This window comes from Blastomyces dermatitidis, assembly GCF_000003525.1.
Source record: "Blastomyces dermatitidis ER-3 genomic scaffold supercont1.2, whole genome shotgun sequence".
NCBI classification, from domain to species: Eukaryota; Fungi; Ascomycota; class Eurotiomycetes; order Onygenales; family Ajellomycetaceae; genus Blastomyces; species Blastomyces dermatitidis.
Genome location: NW_025544775.1, coordinates 1,699,086 through 1,722,607, shown reverse-complemented (window position 1 = coordinate 1,722,607; position 23,522 = coordinate 1,699,086). Strand labels below are relative to the sequence as shown.

The window sequence follows — 23,522 nt, the reverse complement described above, 5'->3', positions numbered from 1 at the left end:
GAGACTTCTTTTATAGAGATTATTCATGATTCAAGTGACTGCTTCTGAGTGTCTGTAGTAGAGTTTACAGAGATTGAAGTATATAAGTTTCTAGTTCTTTCAGTTATAATGAGTGATTACTGACTGACTGAGCTTGAAATGTAAGAATAAGTACTCACAGATGATTATTCAGATGTTTACAGCTTGATATAATATGTACTGTTAACTACTAGAAGTATTTACAGTAGAAAGATAAAATATAGAAGTCAAATGTATCATAGTATTCAAGCTGAGTTATGAATAGTATTCATGAACTTCAGTCTATATAGTTGTGTGTAGTCAAGGGCCGCTAGCTCTATTGATTATGCGAGAGATAGAAATAGAGATAAAGAATTCATAAGAAGTGAGATTTCTTACAGAGTTATAGCTTTCTTATACTACACAGCTCTCTCTGAGATACTGACACTGATTTACAACTTATATAGTCTCTTAGTTTAGTATATACTGTGTGTATACAGCTCTGCATGCTGAGACTGTATTAGTCATTATAATCTAATATAATACTCACTTTTCACAGATTATATTTTATTTAAGAGAGAAAGAGAGAAGACATAACTATAGTTTTATTAAAAAGAGATGAATAATTAGTAATATTAAATATAATTTAATTCTTCTGTATTTAAAATTTGATTAGTCTATACTCTTTAATTTAAGAGTTTCTAAGAGTGTTTTAATAGTTTTTATACTAGCTTGAACTTAGTGATGAGTTGAAGAAGAAGAGAAAAGAGAGAAGAAAGAAATGAGAATAACTTATCTTTATAATATGAAAACAGAGAATCACTGTAATTATTCTTTCTAGTAATAAAGATCTGTTTTCTGCATGTATCTCTTATATAGATTATATAATAACTGCATACAAAGAATATCAACACTGTATGTATTAAATGAAGATAATATTACTATATAACACTGTAGCTGTTTCTGTATATCTCTGAAAGCTGTTAATATTTTCTTTATCTCTTTATATTTGATAAGTTAGTAATATATTTCAATACACTCTCTCTTTCATTATTATCATCATTATTATCATTATTACTATTATTATTATTATTATCATTATTACTAGACTGGCCGCTGAGATCATGAATTTCACATTTAATTTCATTTAATCTGGTCTTATACATTTCTTGGCGTGAGTTTCATCAGAATCAAGCCTTAAAAAAATCTGAAAATGAATCATTTCTGAGAGAAATGACATGAAAAATAATCAGATTTAATTCAAAAACAGTGAAATGAGAGTAATTTCTCAGAATAAACTGTAAAAGATGATCATTCTTTCAAAATCAGAATAAGACTGAGATTAAAGATTAAATTCAGTCTTATTCAGTTCATTCAGTGATTGCTTATATAATCAGAATTCAATAATGATTATTGATAATACTTATGAAATAACTAAATACATTCTTGTACAAGTTTATTCTTCACTTTCTTATGAAAACTACACTTCTCTAATATACTGTGATCAGAGATATTAAACTATCTGATAATTCTATATTTTATAATTATAAGTTTCTTGATTGTTTCTTCTTGTAATTGTCTCTGATAATAGTGATAAATATCTCAGCTTGAGTTGAACTTTCACTTCATTCTCATCTCTGTTAATGAAATTATCAGAATATCACATGTCATCAATGTAATAGTTAAATATATACTCTCAATAATTTTTTATAACTCTAGAATTAATTTAGCATGTAAATTTATTGAATTATCTTGAAGATAGTAATCAAATTCAGTTTTATAAGTATATAGTTTTACCTGATTTTCAGTTGTAATTAATGTATATAAGTTCTGTTTCAAAGTTAGTATTATAGTTCTATATAATATGAAGTATTATCAAAGATTATTACTTACTAGAGAATTATATTTCACTGTCTTCATATCTCTAACATCTGCTCATTCAAATCTCTGATAGTTGATATTATAGTAGTCTCAGACTAATTTAATATATAAGTCTCATTTCTTCTCTATTTAATCTTGAGAAGTGTAGATATTAACTCAATAGAAGAAATCTAGTAGAGCTGCTACAGTATAGAACTCTGCAAAAGATTGTTCAGTTTTACTGTAGTAATATATCAGTTTATCTCTTACAGTAATAATAGCCTGCATTATAGTATTATCTCAGACTGAATTTCTTTTTAAGTGATTCAACTGCTTCTTAAAATAAGTAAATAAACTATTATACACTTATCAGACTGACTGCAGTATTAGTGTATAAGTGATTGAGACTGTCTTTATTATCTTATAAAACTGAAACAGTAAATCAATCACATATTTCAACTGAGTTCACTTTATATTAGAAAGTTTCAATGTCTGAATCTTTTTCTGATCAGAGTGTTATACTCAATAATTAATTATCTGATATAATTAAAAAGTCTGAACAGTTATCTTATATATTAAACTTCATTATATTCTAATATTCTGTATCATATTCAGTGATGTGACTGATTTATTTATTTATTGAATATTATGAAATCATTATTATTGTTTAGAGAAGATATAAATCACATTAGTAATGTTTTAAATCTGTAATATTTAAATTATTAGTCAATCTATTTAAAATTAACAGTAGTATTATTAAAAAATATTATCAAAAAACAATATTAAAAAGTATTATTAAAAAACATTATCTTTTGTAAAGTGAATGTAAAAGTTACTTGAGTAATCACTTTTATCTTATTCTTATCTCAAGAATCAGTCATCTCATTATTCTTTATCTCAATATTAAAATTCTTTATCAGTGTTTGCATTACAAGTTGAATCATATGAGTAATACAGAGAATATGATCTTATTTATTATTTCAGAAATACAAAGTTAATTTTTGCTTCAAGCTGTTCATCATAGTGTAGTTATTCACAGTATTATCAGTTGTAATTATAAGAAGACTGAGACTAATATCTCAATAGTTATTTTTAATCACAGTTATTAATATCTCTGTTATATAATTCTCAGTATGACTACTGATCAATGATTCAAATTCAATTAATATCTCTTAATAAGTTCAGTTCTTATCAATGTAATAATATATAACTCTTATAAATATAAGATTGTTTATACTAGTTCATGCATTCACTATGAGAGACACTCTTCAATGATTCTTCAACTCTGATTCTAGATATTGTATATTAACTTTGTAGTATATCTCAAGATTGAACTGAAGACAGAATTAATATGAAATATGAAGATTTGAATTAAGTATTTGAAGAAGTGTTCAGAATTCAGAGTTTTCAATTGATCAAAGAGAAAGATTCAGAGATATATATATATAAAGTAATTATTCACAGAAGTTATTAGATGAGAGTTATAAAATCAGAGTACTAATATATAATCATTTTCATATAATTTTCTTCAAATTAGAAAGTTAGTATTATCAAAAATTATTATCTGATAGAGTAACTTATCAGCTCAGTAGTAATTTTCTGATTATTTTTCTTTTATTATCTGCATTCTGATAACTTCAGATGTCAGAAAATTTCTTCAGAGTTATAATCAGTTTATAATGCATATTTCTGAATAAAGTTATAGTGATTGTAGTAGAGAGATAACTCTTCAGTAATCTGTAATACAATCTGTTGATAATTATTTCATAGTTCATCTCAGTATTTATAATGAGTTTTTTATAAATTTCATGACCTGGAATCAGATATGAAGAATGAAGTAGTTATTCATTATAATTGAAAGAGAGTATTCTGTGTTCAATTGTAAACAACATAGACTTTGTGATTTACAGTGATTTCTTAAAGAGTTTATAAATCTTCAATAGAAATAAAAGAAGTGAAAGAAGTGAATTCAGAAGACATGATAATAATTTAAGAAAGATAATAATTTATTTTCAATAACTAATCACTGATGTGTGTAAGAAGAATTAATATAAGAGAAAATAATCTTCTTTCTTAGCTTAGTTATATTTTTAGTACTAACTCAGATTGAATATCATCAATGTATAAAAGTAAATAAACAATCTTGATTAATCTCTGTCATATTTCTTGAAATATATTAATATTATAAAAGAGAGTGTTATCAAATTACATTATCAGATAATATCATTAAAAATATATTAATATTGTGAATATCAATGTTGAAAAAATGTTGATACTTATACATTATAGTAGCATGACATGATAGTTGAATATATATATATATATTATTTCTGACATTGATAATTGATTACAACTTGTACAATAATTTTTAAAAACTCAAAATTAATTTCAATTATTAACTAATAGTTACAAACTTATAACTAGACTGACTGTGTGACCGTGTCTGAGACCAGAATCAGATTTTTTGATAGTCTCATTATCAATTTGACTGATTTCATTACACAGTTTTAACATTAGATAGTAGTCTATACTGTCTCAGTGAGACTTACTGTCTACTCTTATTACATTTTTTAAATGAGATCATGATTTTCACTTCTCAATTTAAATTATTTTTATTGCTTTAAATGACTTTACATCTCATTTGAGCATTATCAAAAAGTGTTACTTTTTAAAAAATTAAAAATAGTCTAAAAAAAACCTTAAAATGTCTAAAAATAGTAACTTTATACTCAGAATGAGACTAAATGAGATTAAATGAGACTACTTTCTCATTTTTTTCAAGTCATGATTCTATTTTAAGATCTGATATATAGTCACTTTATATGTTTTTTTAATAGTCAGTCCCAGCGGGATTCACGCCAAGAAATGTATGAGATCAGATCAAATGAGATCAAATATGAAATTTATAATCTCAGTAATCAGTCTACTTATAATTAACTAATATAAAAAGAAAAAAACTTTTTCTACTCATTATCTTTCTTCTCTTTCTCATTCTTCTCATTATTCTTTATAATTCACTTTTTATTCTTATTCTTCTTCTTCTTCTTCTCATCTGAGATGATAATCATCTCAAAATCTTTCTCTACTGTCTTCTCAGAGAAGAGTTTCTACTACTCTCTCTCAGTCAGATTAATCTGTGTCTCAAAATCTCATATTTTCTGATCTGCTGTCTTGAGTTTCATCTCAGTAGTAAGCAGATTAACATGCTCAGAGAGTAGAGCTATCTTCTCAATATTCTGAATTATAAAGTGCATTTAAGATTTGAATAAGATCTTAATTTTCTTCTTCTCTGTCAGCTTCTGCTAATCAATTAAAGAACAGAAGTATTATTAAAAATTATTATCTCTTAATAAAAAACTTATCAGTTTTGACTTCTTTATCTCTTACTTTAATACCTTCTCAATCTTCTTCTATTATTACTTATTTATAGTAATACTCTTCTTCTCTCTCTCTCTCTTTATCTTGATTTTAAATTATTCTCAGAACTTCTTCTGATCTTATCACTACTATATAAGACTTTTCACTATCTTCTTTTTCAATCTCTCACAGACAGTGTTATTCACATTATTTCTATACTTAGTTCAGTCTAAATCTATCAGAAGCATTACTTAAAATCATTATTATTCTACTTTTTTACAGAGTCTCTTCAAGGTATTATAACATGTCTTACAATCTGTCTTCTTATACTTAAACATCTTCTTCTTCTCTCTCTTCAATCTGTAATAGTACTCACGTGCCTTGATGATCTGCAGAACCGCAGAATATTTGAAGAGAAATGATATAATTAATTTTAATAAGTATTAAGAGAGAGATAAAGACAGATAATAATATAATAATAATAGTAATAATAATGATGATAATGATGATGATAATGATGATGATAATAGTAATGATAATAATAATAAAAGAGAAAGTGTATCAGAATATATTATTGACTTATCAAATATAAAGAGATAAAGAAACTATTAACAGCTTTCAGAGATGTACAGAAACAGCTACAGTATTGCATAGTAATATTATCTTCATTTAATACATATACTATTGATATTCTTTGTATGCATTTATCATATAATCTATATCAGAGATACATGCAGAAAACAGATCTTTATTACTAGAGAGAATAATTACAGTGATTCTCTGTTTTTATATTATAAAGATAAGTTATTCTCATTTCTTTCTTCTCTCTTTTCTCTTCTTCTTCAATTCACTACTAAGTTCAAGCTAATATAAAAACTATTAAAACACTCTTAGAAATTCTCAAATTGAAGAGTATAGACTAATTAAATTTTAAATATAGATGAATTAAATTATATTTAATAATACTAATTATTTATTCTCTCTTTAATAAAATAACAGTCATGTCTTTCTCTTTCTTCTCAAACAAAACATAATCTGTAAAAAGTGAGTATCATGTCAGATCATAATAATTAATACAGTCTCAGTATACAGAGCTGTATACACACAGTGTATACTGAACTGAGAGACTGCATAAGTTGTAAACTGACAGCAGTATCTCAGAAAGAGTTATACAGTGTGAGAAAGCTGTAACTCTCAGTCACATGTACAGAGAGTGAATTACTGCAGTAAGTGCATGTATATTATATAAAAATAATACTTTTTAATAACACTCAGTCTCTAATATCATGAAAATAGAGTCTCTTGATAAGATTTATTTTTATCAGAAGTCAGAGAATCTTATATTTTTTAAGATTATCTTCACATATCTTATCTGTGAAATCAATGAGAAGAATTATCAATTTCAGCATTCTGCTCTTAATATTATTCAAGTGATAGCAGAGTTCACTCTAATCATACTTTTTAAGTATATATTTTCTAATTATTCACATTTATACAGATATATACTGATTATTTATTAGATAATATTAAGATAATAACTCATCATAACTGTGTTACTCTCACTGTGAGAAATACACAGTTAATAATGATTATTACAAAGACTCTAAGAAGTAAGTATTTTGAAAATACTGCAGCTCTGCAATCTTGATTTTTTTTATTTTTATTTTTTCTTTTTTTCTTTTTCTTTTATTTTTTTTTCTTTCTCTTTTTTTTTCTTTTTTTATTGTGATTTTTTCTTGTTTTTGTTTTTATTTTTTGTTTTTTGTTTTTTTTTATATTTTATATTTTTTTCATAATTAAAATTATATGAATTATAATCTATATTAAGAAAAGTAATGATATTTAATAATACTCTCTGTTAAATTTTCAATAAATAAGTACTATGTTATAATATTATGTAAGTAAGAAATAATTTCATAATCTTATTTAATATCATTCTCAATAATGAGATCAGAATGAAAATATGACTAAGAATTCAAATATATTCTTTATCTGAGACTAGATTTTTATTTGAAAAGTGAATCTGAGATCTTTAATATTTGAAATAATATGATTTGAGATTAATGTAATGAATATAAATCATGATCAGAAGTAATACTTTTAGATAATATAATAACTATAAAGTTTAATTCTGATCTTAGACACAGTTATATAATCAGTCTAGCTAAAGTCTTCTTATGAAGTTTATTCTATTAAATGTATGAGTTACTGAGATTAATAGTATTAAATTAAGACTGTTAATTTATAAGTACTTTCTGAATAAGAATCTGTTAAGTTCTTAAGATTATACACTGTCTGTTAACTGCTTATCACTCTGAGACTGATAATACATCAGAATAGATAATTCAGACTGTAAAGAACTATCTCTGTAAGTTCTATAATCACTTATAAGATAATGAATATGATCTACTTCTATATACAGAGATTGCTATCAATAAATAAGATACTGTTTTAATAGATATAAGTCTGTTCTTTCTTACACACAGTTATTACATGAAGATGTTAGATCTTTTAGAGACTACACAGTTCACACTGAACTCTTACAGTTTAATTCAGATTGCTAATAATATAGTAATAAAGCTCTGAGATATCTGTAATTAAACAGAGATCTTTATAATAACTGTGAAACAAGATTAAGAGAATTAAATGAATATTCACTGAGACTCTGCTAAATAATATAAGATAGAAGATCTGATATAATTAAATCTTAAGAATATACAAATCACATATTTATCTTATATACTAGATTACTGCTATATCAGATATAAAGTAATAGAAGTTCTAGATAGTTATAACTACTGTCTTAACACATTATCAGAGATTTATAATATATTTTATATAAGCTTACTTTACTATACTGTCACTGATCTGTTCTCTTCTCAACTGACTTCTAACTGACAGTTATCAGATATTATAGAAGAAGATAATAAGCTTGAGTGAGAGATTGAGAATATTCTTGATAAGAGATTCTGCAGCTGTAACTGATAATATCTTATAAAATAAGTTAGTTATAATCAACTGATCTGAACTCTGAGTTCTGTGTTATCTGAAACAGAAGTTCTTGACTGATAAGAACTGCTTTTAAAAGAGAGAAACTAATATAGCAGACTGTGTCTAATTAATTATATAGACTATTTTATTATACTTCATAGATTCTTCTACTTCACTCTTGAATATATATACTCTGATACTCAGTCATTCTTAATCACTGATTCTTGATTATTATAAACACATATAGATTCTTTCACTCTGAAGCTTCACTATATACATTATTATATATATGTATAAATATTCACTCTAATCACTGATTTCTACACTTTCTCTTTCTTTTCTTCTCTAATGTTTTTCTCTTTATTATATAAGATCTATTAATATTATACTGATCTATTCAGTGTAGATCTCTTATATTTATAGATTTCTACTACTCTGATTCTCAGTTATTAATTCTCAGCTGAAAATTTACAGAATTTCTATTCTTTCATCTCAAAGCTTTACTATATGTAAAAATCTCTATTCTTTCATCTCAAAGTTCTACTGCATACATTACTGCATATATATATAAATATTCACTTTAATCACTGATTCTCACACTTTCTCTTTCTTTTCTTCTCTAATGTTTTTCTCTTTATTATATAAGATTTATCAATATTATACTGATTTATTCAGTGTAAGTCTCTTACATTTTATCACATTTTTCAAATAAGATTATAATTTTTACTTCTTAATTTAAATTATTTTTATTACTTTAAATAACTTTAAATCTTATTTAAGTGTTATTAAAAAGTGTTACTTTTAAAAAAATTAAAAATAGTCTAAAAAAAACCTTAAAATATCTAAAAATAGTAACTTTATACTAAGAATAAGATTAAATGAGACTAAATGAAATCACTTTCTCATTTTTTTCAAGTCATGATTTCATTTTAAGATCTCATATATAGTCACTTTGCATGTTTTTTTAATGACTAGTCTCAGTGAGATTCACATCAAGAAATGTATGAGATCAGATTAAATGAGATCAAACATGAAATTCGTGGTTCCAGCGGCCAGTCTATTCATACCTGAGAAATATAATGATTTCAGCGGGAAAAACAACTAGCAGAGTGCACTGAATGATTACTTTGTTAGAATGTAAGAATAAGTGCTCGCAGGCGATTATTCAGGTGTTTGCAGCTTGGCGTGATATGTACTGTTAACTACTAGAAGTGTTCACAGTAGAAAGATAAATATAGAGGTCAAATGTATAATAGCATTCAAGCTGAGTTATGAATAGTATTCATGAACTCCAGTCTATATAGTTGTGTGTAGCCAAGGGCCGCTAGCCCTATTGATTATGTGAGAGATAGGAATAGGGGTAAAGAATCTGCAAGGAGCAGAATTTCTTACATATCCCCCTCTCTCTAAGGCTTCATCCATGAAGCCTTTCACTGAGTGACTTCATAGTCAGCTCAGCACTGCAGTGATACTCACTAAAAACCCTTCATATCTATAAAAAACCTCAGTGAGGAAAAATCCCTTGTTATCATGAAGAGAAAAGAGTCTGTCACTCAGTTTCTTATTCCACAAGGTTCTTTGTGACCTACAGATCCTTCTCTGACTACCACACAGATCCATCTTGTACCTTTCATACAGAAGGGTTCCAGTTGACTCTCAATCATTTCCATGAGATTCTTGTGTGACCATCACACAGATCCATCTCACAGGTGAATCACTCTCTGTGAGATCACCCTCATCAAAGAGAAACATTCATGAGTTGATCTTTCATTCATTCTTGCAAATCATTGCTCTTTGACACTGTAGAATTGTGAGGAATTTTCCATTCTTTCACTAACTCTGTAGAATTGTAGAATCAAGATATCTGCAGTCTGCAATCACCCTTTATAGTCACATAGAAGAATTCAGGCCTGTAATTCACAATCACTCTTATTTGCTAGAGTGATCTGACTGTTTCACAGAATCACTCACAGTGCAAGTAAACCTCTCTAGAGTAGTATAAATACCTCAGATCTGTCTGCAGAATCTCATCTTCTTTTTCCTTTTTCTGTAACAGCTCTCATCCTCACAAACTGTGAGTATTCTCATTCATTCACAAAGTGTTTCCACTCAGATGACAGAGAGAGAGTGTTCCTGACAATGTTCATATATTGATTCAAGAACTTCTCAAGAATAAAAATTTTTCAATTTCAATATCTTTGCAAACAATGTCTGATCATCACTGAGCTTCTCATGAGCGTCCCTGCAACTCCTCTAATCACTTTTTGCCAGCTGATGAAGCAGGGGCGCTGCCGCCCACAACCGCGCCTCCATCCCTCTCAGCCCCGCCATCACACCCGATCTTCAGGCCAGCGGCCCACCCCATCCCTCCCCCAGGCCAGCCCCTGGCTCCAAGCAGCACAGTCTCCCCCTTTGCTGTAAGTCTTCTCACAAGTAATTCCTTACAGATTCTAGCTGACAGTTCTTGCAAAGCTCTCAGTGTTGCCAGTGTCTCCTGCAGTCCTGCAGGCCTACAACCACCCCCCCCCTGCCCACACAATCTCTGACCAGGCATATGTGAATATGCCTAGATTCCCTGTCAATGATCCTCACGCCGCAGTGCATTTCCACAATCCCATTGTTAATGGGAGATGGATCCCTGAGTACTCACAAAATTCAGGTAATCAAGGCAATGTGAATGTCATGAATTCATGACAGAAGTTGATCTGGACAGATGAGCCCTCTCTCTGTGTTCTCATTGTTTCCAGGCTGAATACTCCAGCACAACTGAGAGAGTGAACACAGCTTTATGAGAGATATCTGATCACATGCACAGATGGCCAGCCTTCAAGGTCCTGCTGCAACTGCATGTGTTCTGATGTTCAGCTTCTCTGAAGTCTGTGCATTTCTGACAGCCTTCACACCAAATGCAACAATTGTCTGTACCACAGGCATGATGCTCTCTGCTCCTTTGAAGAGAAAAATTGATAGTTGTAGAGGGATTGAGTGTTGCAGATGTTGATGATGTGAGTATGAGTTTTCTTTGTTTTTTCTTTATTAATCTCTAAATTGCATTCATGGCCCTGTTTATTTTCTTGTTTTTTAGCTTTAATGAGAACATGTTTTCTTCTTCCCTTGCATACACTGCAGACTGTTCATCTCAGTAGAAACTCATCATCTTGTAGACTAGGGTTTGCAAATGACAGTGTTAATGTCTTTGTCACAACCAGATTCTTAGCAAAGATCATGCCATTCTGACTTATCAGAATTCACAGTATAAAAGTCATGTCTCAGCTTCTGCAGATGTCTTATCTGCTCAGATGATTCTCAAGTGAACTCATTCATCTTGTCAGAATATTCTTATCACTGAACCTTGAATCAGAGCTCATGACCTCACTTCTCTGAGTCAATAATTCCTTTGACCTGGTATTCTCTTTCACTCTCTAGTGCTTCACAGACAGAGTGATGAGTCACAGAATTCTCTTCTGAGAATTCCTTATATTCACAGAGCAAAGAGACATGAAAAACATTGTACATCTGCAACTCAGGTGACAGTTTCAATCTGTAGAACTGTGAGCTAACTTTCTCCACAATCTTGCAAGGCCCTGTTTACAAGAGATTCAGCTTCTTGCTAGATCTTCATATGATGATGTTTTCTAGACTCAGTCAGACTCTATCATCTTTCTTGAAACTCTTTACAATATGCTTGAAGTCATAGTATCTCTTCTGATACTCTTGAGCCTTTCTCAAGGATTCACAGGCTTCCTCCCAGATCTCCTGAATTCTCTCAGCCTGTTCACAGACATCATCACACTCTATAGTGTACTCTCGCGGGTCCATCAAGGTCATTCACAAATGAGTCTCAGTGAGCATCTCAAAGAGGGTTTTGTCTGTGCTGACATGCTTTGAGTTGTTGTATATGAACTCTGCAAGTGACAATCAATGCACTCAGTCATTCTGATTGTAATTGACAAAGCACTGCAGATACTGTTTCAATATACTCATCAGGCATTCTGTCTGATCATCTGTCTGTTGATGAAAAGCTGTGCTTAGATCTCATGAGATCTTCAGTATAGTTATCAGATCAGATCAGAACTCTCCTGCAAAGATTGATTCTCTGTCTGAGACAATGTTCACAGGCAATTCATGCAACTGAATCACATTGCAGATGAAGATGTGAGTCAAATCCTTTGACTTCAAGTCCTTGCAGGTGAGTATAAAGTGTGTCATCTTAGTAAAGCAATTCACTATCACCAGCACACTGTCAAAACAGGCATCATATATGTCCTTGCTTTCAGAGAGGCTCACAAGGGCATTCATTCCTAGCTGTTCCCAAGGTTCTCACAGAATGAGTAGAGAAGTGAGTTCTTCATATGACCTGAACTGCACTACCTGCGAACCCTGACAAACAGCACAAGAATTCACTATCTCCTTCACAAGTCCTTGCATCTTCAGCCAGAAGTATTTCCTTATAAGCAACTCATGAGTTCTAGTGTCTGCAAAATGACCTGCTAGAGAAGAGTCATGATGTCTTTTAATGAGTTCTACACATAGAAACTCATTTGCAGGCACATAAATCCAGCCCTCTCTTTGCAAGAGGTCATTTAAGTCTCTTCAACTCTTTGTTTCTGCAGGATTGATCCCTGCTGTGAGCAGTTTCTGAATATACTGAGTATATTCATTCTTCAGTTGCAGTTCAGACAATCTGAATAGAAGATCTTGCAAAGACTTATGCTCTGTTTCCCCTTGCACCAGGTCTTTCACAGTGCTTCTCAAAGCCTGCAAACTCTTCAGATTATAGATACCCTCTTCAAGAATCCTCACAGAGATTCTCAGAGTGTTGACTCTCAGTGTCACAGAGAGTAGTTGCACAGACTTCTTCCCTTCCTTCTCCCCCTTCTCTCACAGGGGATTGAAAGACTCTTCAGTCAATCTCTTTACAACACTCAGTCTGAGCATTCCATGAAGCTTTTCTGCCTTCTCTAGCCCCTCTGTGTCTGTCACCCTGGCCTTCTTAACATAGTCTGGCCTGTGAGAGGGTCTATTCACTGAGTTCTTAGTTCCCTTGATATGTTCTATCTTGAACCAGAACTCACTCAGTCTCTGAGCCCAGTGAACCTGCTACTGTGAGAGTTTCTTGATTGAAGTAAACTGTTGCAAGCTGTCATGATCAGTTCTAACAGTAATCACTGTCATGAGGCTCTCAAAGTAGTGACATCAGTGATGAAAGAATTCCACTATCACAAGAAGCTCCTGATCATGAATGCCATAGTTGATCTTCACAGGTTGCATCTTCCGCGAGAAAAAGACCACTGAAACCCAGTTTTCATTTAACTGTAGTTGTGAGACTATTCCTGAAATTGCAAAGAAGAAGGCATCTGTCTTCAATCTGATTAAGAGTAAGGAATCAAAGTGGAACAGCATCACTATGTCTGTGAATATCTGTTTCAACCTTGCAAAGGCCCTGTGAGCTTCTGAGGTAAGAAAGTCCTCACAGTTCTCCCTTCTCAACAACCTTTCCATCCTCTGTTTGCAGGATGACTTCTTCTTGTTTTCATTCTTCAGCATGTCTGTAAGAGTCAAGAAGATCCTCATGAATACAAAGATAAACTGTCTATAGAAATTCACAAAGCTCAGAAAGATCTGAATCTCATGAATACTAGTTGACTCCAGCCATGATAGAATAGTCTCAATCTGCAAAGATTCCATCTGAATATCATTCACAGTGATTACATATCCTAGGAAATTAATCCAGTGGGCACTGAAGTTGCACTTCATGAGCTTAACATACAGTTCTGCCTCATCTAAGACCTTCAACACACTTCACACATGCTCAGTGTGTTCTTTCTTCTTTATGAAGTACACCACCACATCATCCAGATATATTATCACAAAGACATTCAGATATGCACAAAGTGTTTTGTTGATGAAAGACTGAAATGCTGCAGAGACATTAGTCAGACCAAAAGACATCACTAGATATTCAAACAATCTCAGTGCAGTTCTAAAGACAGTCTTTCATTCATCTTCAGACTGTATTCACAGCTGTGTATATGCATTGATCACATTCAGTTGTGTGAATATGACAGCTTCTGCAAGATGATTGATCACATTCTCAATCAGAGACAGAGAGTAGTGACTCTTTATTGTCTTGAAGTTCAGATTGTGATAGTCTACACACAATCTGAGATCTTCATTCTTCTTCTTCACAAACATCACAGAGACTCTCACAGAGGCCTGTGAAGATTGAATGAAGTCATTCTTCAGATTCTTCTTCACATAGGTTCACAAGACCTCTGTCTTGTGATGAGAGAGCTTATAGATTGATTCCCAGAAGGGTTTCTGCTCTTCTATCAAATCTATTACCAGATTCTCCTCACAGTGAGAAGGAAGCTCAGCTGCCTTAGCTGAGCTGAACACCTCTGCAAGATCTCAGTATTTCTCTGATATCTGAAGCTCAGTTTTCATGACTGCAAGGTTCTCAGACACTCACAAAGTCATCATATAGATGAGCTTGCCTCCTCTAACCAACTCTGCAGCATCAACTGCTTCTACCTTCATGAGTGAGTCTGCCAACACTGATTGAAAGTATAAACCTGACTCATGGACAGCTATGTGCGGATTGTGTCTTTGAAGTCATGCAAGTCTCAAATACATGTCATCTGTGATGTTCATGACAATCACAGTTTCCACAAATCTCCTTCAGGTTCCAGAGAGATCTTGCAATTCAAAGGTGGCTCTCACAAGTCCCTCAGCCCTCAGGTCTGAGTTCTCACGCCCTGCTTGTTGCAAGAGCAGGTTCCCAGTCTCCACCTTCCAGCCCATTCGCTCCGCGAGCTTTAGGGACACCACAGTGGCCTGGGATCCTGAGTCCACCAATGCTTCCCATGCTTGCGGGGCAGCAGCATTCCTTGTAGAAAAATAGCTTGGTCCCGCGGGAGGTGCTCAAGAATGTTCTCCACTGAGATTGGTTCGTTCGTGGGTTCAGAGGGTTCCCCTGTCACAGATGCAGAGGATGGTGTCCCGCGAGTGGTTGGTAAGTCCTCTGGGACTTCTTCCATGGGGGTTATCCATGGTTCGGGTGGCTGCTCCTGGGTGCCTGCAGTAGGGTTCGCAGGGGTTGGAGCACGCGAGTTTCTAGTTCTTCCAGTCATAACAGGTGATTGCTGACTGACTGAGCTTGAAATGTAAGAATAAGTGCTCGCAGGCGATTATTCAGGTGTTTGCAGCTTGGCATGATATGTACTGTTAACTACTAGAAGTGTTTGCGGTAGAAAGATAAATGTAGAGATCAAATGTATAATAGCATTCAAGCTGAGTTGTGAATAGTATTCGCGAACTCCAGTCTATATAGTTGTGTGTAGCCAAGGGCCGCTAGCCCTATTGGTTACGCGAGAGATAGGAATAGGGGTAAAGGATCCGCGAGGAGCGGGATTTCTTACATAGAAATTTAGTAGGTCTTTCTATCATTATAATTCTATTTTGCTACTGACAGTGCTCTGAAGCCTGAAGATTATAAGAAGAGTAAGCTTCACTGGGTTTGAGATTACTATTATGAGTACATACATCTAGAACGGGATTCAGTTTGAGTCAATGAGTAACTGAACAGAAACTTACCCATGATCAGCCCTAAACAGTTACATGAATTCTCAGTTCTTGTATATTCTCTCTTTCATCTCTCTTTCAATGGATGAGCTGAATGAGCTGTATCTGCCACATCTCAGTGCCTTGCTGCCTTGCATGGTCTGGTTTTCCAGTAGTGAATGCTAGCATGTTACACCCAGACATTGCTTTTAGAAATTGTAGGAGATAGATAGATAGCAGTAGAAAATCTCCCCCTGTTTTTGGTGTCACCAAGTCCTTAATGTATGTAACTGCGTTATATATCAAATGCAGCCCTGGAATCTTTGGGCAGAAGGAAGCTCCGTTTTGAGATGCTACAGGGGCAGCGGGGTCTTGCATACTACTATAAGCTGAGATGAAGCAAAGAGAAATGGGTAACGTGGCTTTTCTTGCATCAAGTTGGCATTCAGATAATATGTAGATGGAATGAAGAGTTTTACTTGTGTGCCATGTTGAGATTTGGCTATATGGGAATTAATTATATTCGAATTTGTTATGCTATGTATGTTATTGTTTTCGACTTGACTTGTCTTGCCCCTCCATCCACTTGTTGAGGCGTATGTCAGTTATGGTCTGCAATCGTTGTCGACAACTACTTCTAAGCTCCTATCGAGTAGTAGGCATGTCATTGAATCGTATATACTATGTAAAAAATAATTAAGCCACATACAGATCAAGGACACCAAGGAGTTTGCCTCTTCTTCGCGGGATGGTGAAGAAGTCGAGCCATGTTTATGTAACGCCCAGTGCAGTGCGTCATCGGTTTAGTTCAGGAGCAGTTCGAGATAGTTTTGGCTGAACTTTTGCTGTTGAATGCAACTTTCAACCTCCGCTGCTCTCCTTACGTATGCACGTCGTCGTCCCCAAGCCATTTTCTTCCTATTAACCCGTGAGCTCGATACACATATTCCGAAAGCCTATCAGCTTTCCACAAATAGCTTCTCCAGAACACCGTTACTCTCCGTCCTTCATACCCCGCTACTAGCTTCATCAACCCCACCACGACAGCTTCATCTCAACCATGGCGGGATCTCCGAATCTTTACGCATTCCTTGACACGGACACTCTTGCAAAGCATCTTCGGAAGTATGTTTTGCAATCTCAGAACATAGCCATCGCCAGGCATGACGTTTTCCGCGTAGCTGTCTCTGGCGGCTCGCTGCCCGCCATCCTGGCTAAAGCGCTCCTCGCCCCCAGCGACGGCAGTGACGAAGACACCCCCCGTTTTTCCACCTGGGATATCTTCTTCGCCGACGAGCGAGTCGTACCGCTCGACCACGAAGATAGCAATTACCGCCTCGTGAAAGCTGAGCTAATCGATAAGATCCCCGCAGAGCTGGGAACGCCCAAAGTCCACCCAATCGATGTTACGCATATCAACGACGATGATCCGCAGGAAGTGGCAGACCAGTATCAGGAAGAGCTGATGCGCTCCTTCGCCGCCAAGGATAGCGTGAAGTTACCCGTTTTCGACCTCCTGCTGCTCGGCTGCGGCCCAGATGGGCATACCTGCAGTCTGTTCCCTGACCACGAACTCCTCCGCGAATCAGATGCCTGGGTCGCTCCGATTTCGGATTCGCCCAAGCCCCCACCTAAACGCATCACGCTCACCTTGCCTGTTGTTACACACGGACTGAGAATTGCGTTTGTGGCGACGGGTGCTGGGAAGAAAGAGATCATGAAGAAGATCTTTGATACAGAGGAAGGGCGGAGTCTCCCGTGCGCATTGGTGAATACGGCCGGTGCAGAGAAAGTAAGCTGGTTTACGGATACTCCGGCTATTGAGGGGATTGCGTTTCCTTCGAAGGGGAATCTTTGAAATGAGCTGAGTTGGCAATATAATAAAAAGGGCACCTTAGCTACTTTAAACCTGCATCTTTGAATGTACGCCTCACAATTTTTATTTTTTTTTCTTTCCGTGCGATTCCCCCGAGCCTAACCAATTTGATTGAATACTAGAATGTAACTGCCTTATTTTACCCCCAGAGTTTCAGGCACTGTACAAGTCCTTATCCCACTGAAATGTTCGGGCGATAATTCTCGTCGTCGCCGGTTTTGGTGACCAATATCTATCCATAAATTGTTGGCCCTTACGGCCGTTGCGGTTAGCGATCCCACTAGATCACGTGACCCACCACTATATTATGTTCCTGTAGATAGATCTATCAATACAACCTTCAACTATTCTACAGGTTATAGCCTGGATGGCACATTTTTCTTTTTAGAACATTGTACCAACATATTTTTGACACAGATAGTTCATCTTTTTTGAAAAGACTCTTACTCTTTATAAGAGATATTTCATTTTCCCTGAATCTGCCAGTCAGTGAATTCATATACTTTATATTTTTGAGAAAGTATGTTCTTCATTGTGAAGAATATCACTTTTTATTTTTTTTTTACACATCTAGAAGAAGCAGAGTCATCTCAATATAAGTGATACACCTGTTACTTCAGAGTTCAGCTCAAGGCCCAGAATTACATGCTTCACTAGATGACTTATTGATAGAATAATCACTCATTATGAGAAAGCTTCTGACTTGCAAGATGAGACTGAGATCAGTTTTCACCAGAGTATGAAATTTGATGATGAGACAACAGAGAAACTTCAGAATAAAGAAAAGCAGAGTTAATATTAACATTCATCTGCAGAATCTGTTCATTTCAATTCTTTGAATTCTTCACTGTTTCTTATCTCTGAAATACTGACTTTTAATGATGATCTGAATCAATCTATCTATTGCATCGCAGGCAATCTTATAAATCTTATGCAGATAATGCTACAGAATTAAATGACTGCAGCTGAAACTGCTTAACATCTCACTACATCTGTCTCTGTATAAAGAGACACTATAAGAGATGAGTTACAGAAATATCAGAAGAAAGTCAAATATATACTAGATATCAAATCAGTGACTACATTTGATGACTCTAATTATGAAGTCTGATGTGTTGATATATTGACTGATGCAGAAGTTATTAATGAAACTGACATTCTATTGAGAACTCAATGAGAATTCTCTTTTACATGTCATATCAACTCTGAGAAGTGGAGAATTCATTTCAAGTCTCTATATAAATGTATACTATCAAGTCTTATTGAAAACATTCAAATCACTATTGAAACCTTGAAAGCTGACAATGCTGCAGCCCTGTGAGACAAGATCAATGTGAAATATATGATATCACTGACTGAAGAATGAGTTAATGTCTTCAAGAAATTGATAAAATTACAAGTTAAGAAGAATGATTATCTTACTTTTCAGAGATATTTTCACTATCTTATTACTCATCACAAAGAGCTCTGTCAGAGTACTGAGAATGTATACTATAATCTTTTTCTCAACAATCTACAAGATTACTAAAGACTGTTTGTTAAGACATATTTGAATGAGTTTTTCTTCACTGATCAGAGACTCATTGTCAACATTGATATTAATGATTTGATGAAGCAACTGATCAATCATACATTCAAGAAGATCATCACTGAGTGAAAAAAGCAGTCTCAGGCTGATTCTGTGACTGCAAAGAAGAACAAGGACAAAGATGAGAATAAAAGCACATCTGTATGAAAGTGCACTCACTGCAGAAGATATGAACATACTGTTGACAGATGTTTCATCTTACACTCTGATAAAAAGAAAAAGAAGAATGACAAGAAGAATGACAAGAAGAAAGAGAAGAAGAATGACTTAATGAGTTCTCAATCAGTAGTGAATGCAGTAATTACAAAGATTGAGTTCTACTTCTTCTTCACAGTCACTGAAAAATCATCCTCTAGATCTTGATATTTGAACACATGTGCAAGCCTGAATATAACAGGTGAGCTTTATTCTTTTTCAAACATCAAATCTTTTAATGATAATATCTCTGTCAATTCTGCAACTGAGAAAACTGAATTTATCAAGAAGATTGAAACTGTCATCTTGAAGATTGAGAGTGATGATGTTAACTTGCAGAATATTCACTATATTTCTAATATTACAGTTAATCTACTCTCATTTGCAAAGCTTGAAGATCAGAGATTTTAATTTACATTATCTTTCACTATTTCCTCATTTTTCATTTGCAGAGCTCTGAATGATGTTATTTTTCATACAGTTCAAACTGCTCAGAACAATATATATAAGATCAATAAACAGAAGTTCAATGAGAATTTCAATCATTTAAACAGAGCAGTCAAGTATATTGCAATGATGTCTTATAAGTACAATTTTGATCAAAAAGTTGATCTTTCTGTGACTGCTGTCACTACTGTTAATAATGTCAATTCTGCAGACATGAATACAGGCCTCAAGAATACAAGAATATCAAAGACTCTTTTAAACTGGCACTGTGACCTCAGTCACATTCATGCTGATGCTATAATTGCTATGGCCAAGAATTCCCATACTAAAGTCACAATTAAGAGTTCTAAGACTAAGTTCTTTTGTAAGGAATGTGTCAAGACTGATATGACATGAGATTATTTGAAAACACTGATGCCTAGATCTATTCAACTCATTGAGAAGGTTCATATTAACCTTGCAGATGACAGATGTACATTGAAAGACCTCTCTGATCATCTCTTAGAGTTTCATCAGAGAATCAAATACTGAATACTCATCATCTGTAATACAACTCACTATCATTGAGTATATTTTTTAAAGTTCAAGAATGAGACTGTTCAATACTTTGAGTTGTGACTCAGATTCATGAATAATCTTGAGTATACAGTCCCTGCTTTTCTACAGACTGATATTGATGATGTTTTCCAATTCACACATATGCACACAGTTATAAATTCATATGATATCAAATGAGAATCAACAGCATCACACTCATCACATCAGAATGACATTTCTGAACATGGAATTCATACTATCATAGAACAGGTTAGAGCTGCTCTTTTGAAAGGTAATCTTTCTAAGAAGTTCTGAACAGATGTTCTAGAGACAGTGATTGCAATAATCAATAATACTCTCACATCTACAGTTCTTTACAACTCAAAATTTTGACCCTCTACTACAGAGATCTCTGTGATTTCAAGTTCATATAAGATTTCTTGATATGCACTTACAAATATCTCATCAAATGTAAGGCATTTTTGCTGATTGAGTGCAGAGGTTTTTATTCACTTGCATAAATCTCAGTGACCCGCGGATAAGCTTTCTTCACATGTCAATTCCTATTGTATCATTGAATTCAGTGGCACATCAATATATTGTCTATAGTATTTCAAATCTGATAAGATTATTGTCAGTAGTGATGTGAGGTTTCTGATCACTGAAAAACCAGTTGTCACATCTGTGACACTTATTAATAATATCAGTGAACTGAAACCTGATATTTATCTGATTGATAATGAAGATGCTTCTGACATTGATGATCTGAATTCTACATGATTGCAGCCTGTGAAATCACTAGCTACTTACACTTCAAACTCTGTTACAGATAACCTTCTGAAGTTCTACAAAAATGCTGCATCACAGTCAGAGAGAGTAGAAGATTATTGAAAGAAGTTCATACAACATGAGATTATCAATCTGAAGAGACACAATACATGAAGTTTGATTTCTAGATCTGACATTTCAAGAAGTGAACTGATTGCTTCAGACTGTTGAGTGTTTCTTAAGAAAGATAGGCCTGCAGACCTGAATACTGATTCTGATAATATTCTTAGAAAATCACATTAAGTGATTTGTAATAACTGACTTAAGAAGAGTTCTAGAGAAGAGATCTACACTTCTGTTATTACTGATACTGCTAATCATATTCTTTTTACAATAGCAGTACTACACAGTTGAACACTCTGTCAAGTGAATATAGTGATAGCATATCTTCATAAACATCTTACTAAGAAGGTCTATATGAGACAATTCACTGAATTTGAGACAGGTTCACTGAAAATGCTTGTCTGTATAATTGAGAGTAGTCTATATAATCTGAACCTCACAGTGAAGATCTGATATGATTACTTAACAGCTCTGTTAAGCAATCTTGAATTTACAGTCAGCACTCATGATTCAGCACTCTGATATCATATATTCAGATGTCACCTCTATATAATAATCTATATTGATGATCTCAACATCATATCTGAAGCTTCTGAGAATGCTGATTGACTAGTGAGTATACTCAGTGAGAAATTGAAAGTTAAGAATCTATATCAGTCAATTAAGTATTTGAGTATGAAGATCAATTATTCAGACAAGAGAATTGATTTAATATATTATCAATATATCAAATGCCTTGTTGAAGATTTCTATCTTGATAATACAGCTGTCATTAGAATATTAATGAAGAATGAATTCTGTATTAATGATTTCTCTATATCTGAGAAAGAGACTGATTTCACAATTCAGTGATATTAATATGATATGAGTTATTTGCAATATCTCACAGTCAAAACACATTCTGATATCACTCACACTGTCTCACTACTCACTCAACAGAACATTAATCTAACATCTCAATATTGAAAGACTCTGTTACATGTTATATATTATTTGAAAGAGATTATGAATCTGAGCATTTTCTACAAATGCAGTCTGTATAAGAAGTTCATTTCTACTGTTTCTACTGTTTCTACTGATCTCTCTGTTATCTCTGATTTCCCTGATGATTTCTACCTACTCTTCAGCTACTCAGATTCCGATTGAGCTGATCTCTTAAATAATAATAGAAAATCAACATTCAGCTACATTTTTAAGCTCACAGACAGCCTGATTTCATGATGTTCAGCAAAGCAATCTTATATATCTCTAAGTTTCAATGAGGCTGAATATGTGACTCTTAGTGAGACAGTTCACAAGGCAATATGAATCTGAAACCTCATGATTGAGCTCAGCTTTATCACTACATCTCTGATACAGATTCTCACTGATAATAAGAGTGTCATAGATCTCACAAAGATGGCAGTCATTACAGCTCAAAGTAAGCACATTGACACACATTTTCATTTTTTATGTTGACAGTTGAATCAGAGAGTCATTGATTTAGAATACATTCTCACTGCTTAGATGATAGCAGATGAACTCACTAAACCTCTAGACACTGTGACATTTGTGCAATTCATGATTTTGCTAGGTCTTACAGATATAAAAGTTGGAAATGTTTAATTTTACATTTGTATTTGGTTTTGACAGACTATCTTGGTGGTTTGGGTGTTTTTGTATGTGATTCTTGTTATCTCGAGGGGGGGTGTTGGCCCTTACGGCCGTTGCGGTTAGCGATCCCACTAGATCACGTGACCCACCACTATATTATGTTCCTGTAGATAGATCTATCAATACAACCTTCAACTATCCTACATAAATCTAGCTTTGCTTTCATTGGGGTAACTAACTAGTTAAGGATTGGCAGGCGAGGCAATGTCGCAGTCAAAAATAGTGAGACCAATTGTCCTGTACTTTAAAATTTGCCGAGGTCTTCTTCGCGTATCCTCACCACTCGTTCCATTTTTGATATTATTAGTTACATCTTACAAAGCCCGCAATTGTGCTGGGTCTGGTGCTGGCTCCATGTCGTTCACCAAATAACTAGTTAGCTAGGCATGGTTTTGGTTTATTTAAAATTGCCATATTTATGCCAAGCCCGACAATCACCTCCTACATGTAGTTAAGTTTTGTTTACCTTTCCCAGACAAAGTCAATGCCATTATCCTCGACCACAGCTGCTCGGGGACGTAGCCAATCTCTCTCCCATGATATATGCCACTGTTGAACCAGTGGTTT

General features: G+C 33.7%; 2 protein-coding genes across 2 annotated transcripts; one reads left to right on the top strand and one right to left on the bottom strand.

The window, feature by feature from the left end:
* Positions 1–10,462: 10,462 nt before the first annotated feature.
* BDCG_16377 (uncharacterized protein) lies at positions 10,463–10,759 on the bottom strand (the record flags this gene model as incomplete). Its single annotated transcript, XM_045425620.1, has 1 exon — positions 10,463–10,759. One exon carries the CDS (start codon positions 10,757–10,759, stop codon positions 10,463–10,465), a length of 297 nt encoding a protein of 98 aa, XP_045279627.1.
* Positions 10,760–16,828: 6,069 nt separating this feature from the next.
* On the top strand, positions 16,829–17,626 carry BDCG_01534 (6-phosphogluconolactonase; the record flags this gene model as incomplete). Its single annotated transcript, XM_045417045.1, has 1 exon — positions 16,829–17,626. One exon carries the CDS (start codon positions 16,829–16,831, stop codon positions 17,624–17,626), a length of 798 nt encoding a protein of 265 aa, XP_045273973.1.
* Between the last annotated feature and the right edge of the window lie 5,896 nt (positions 17,627–23,522).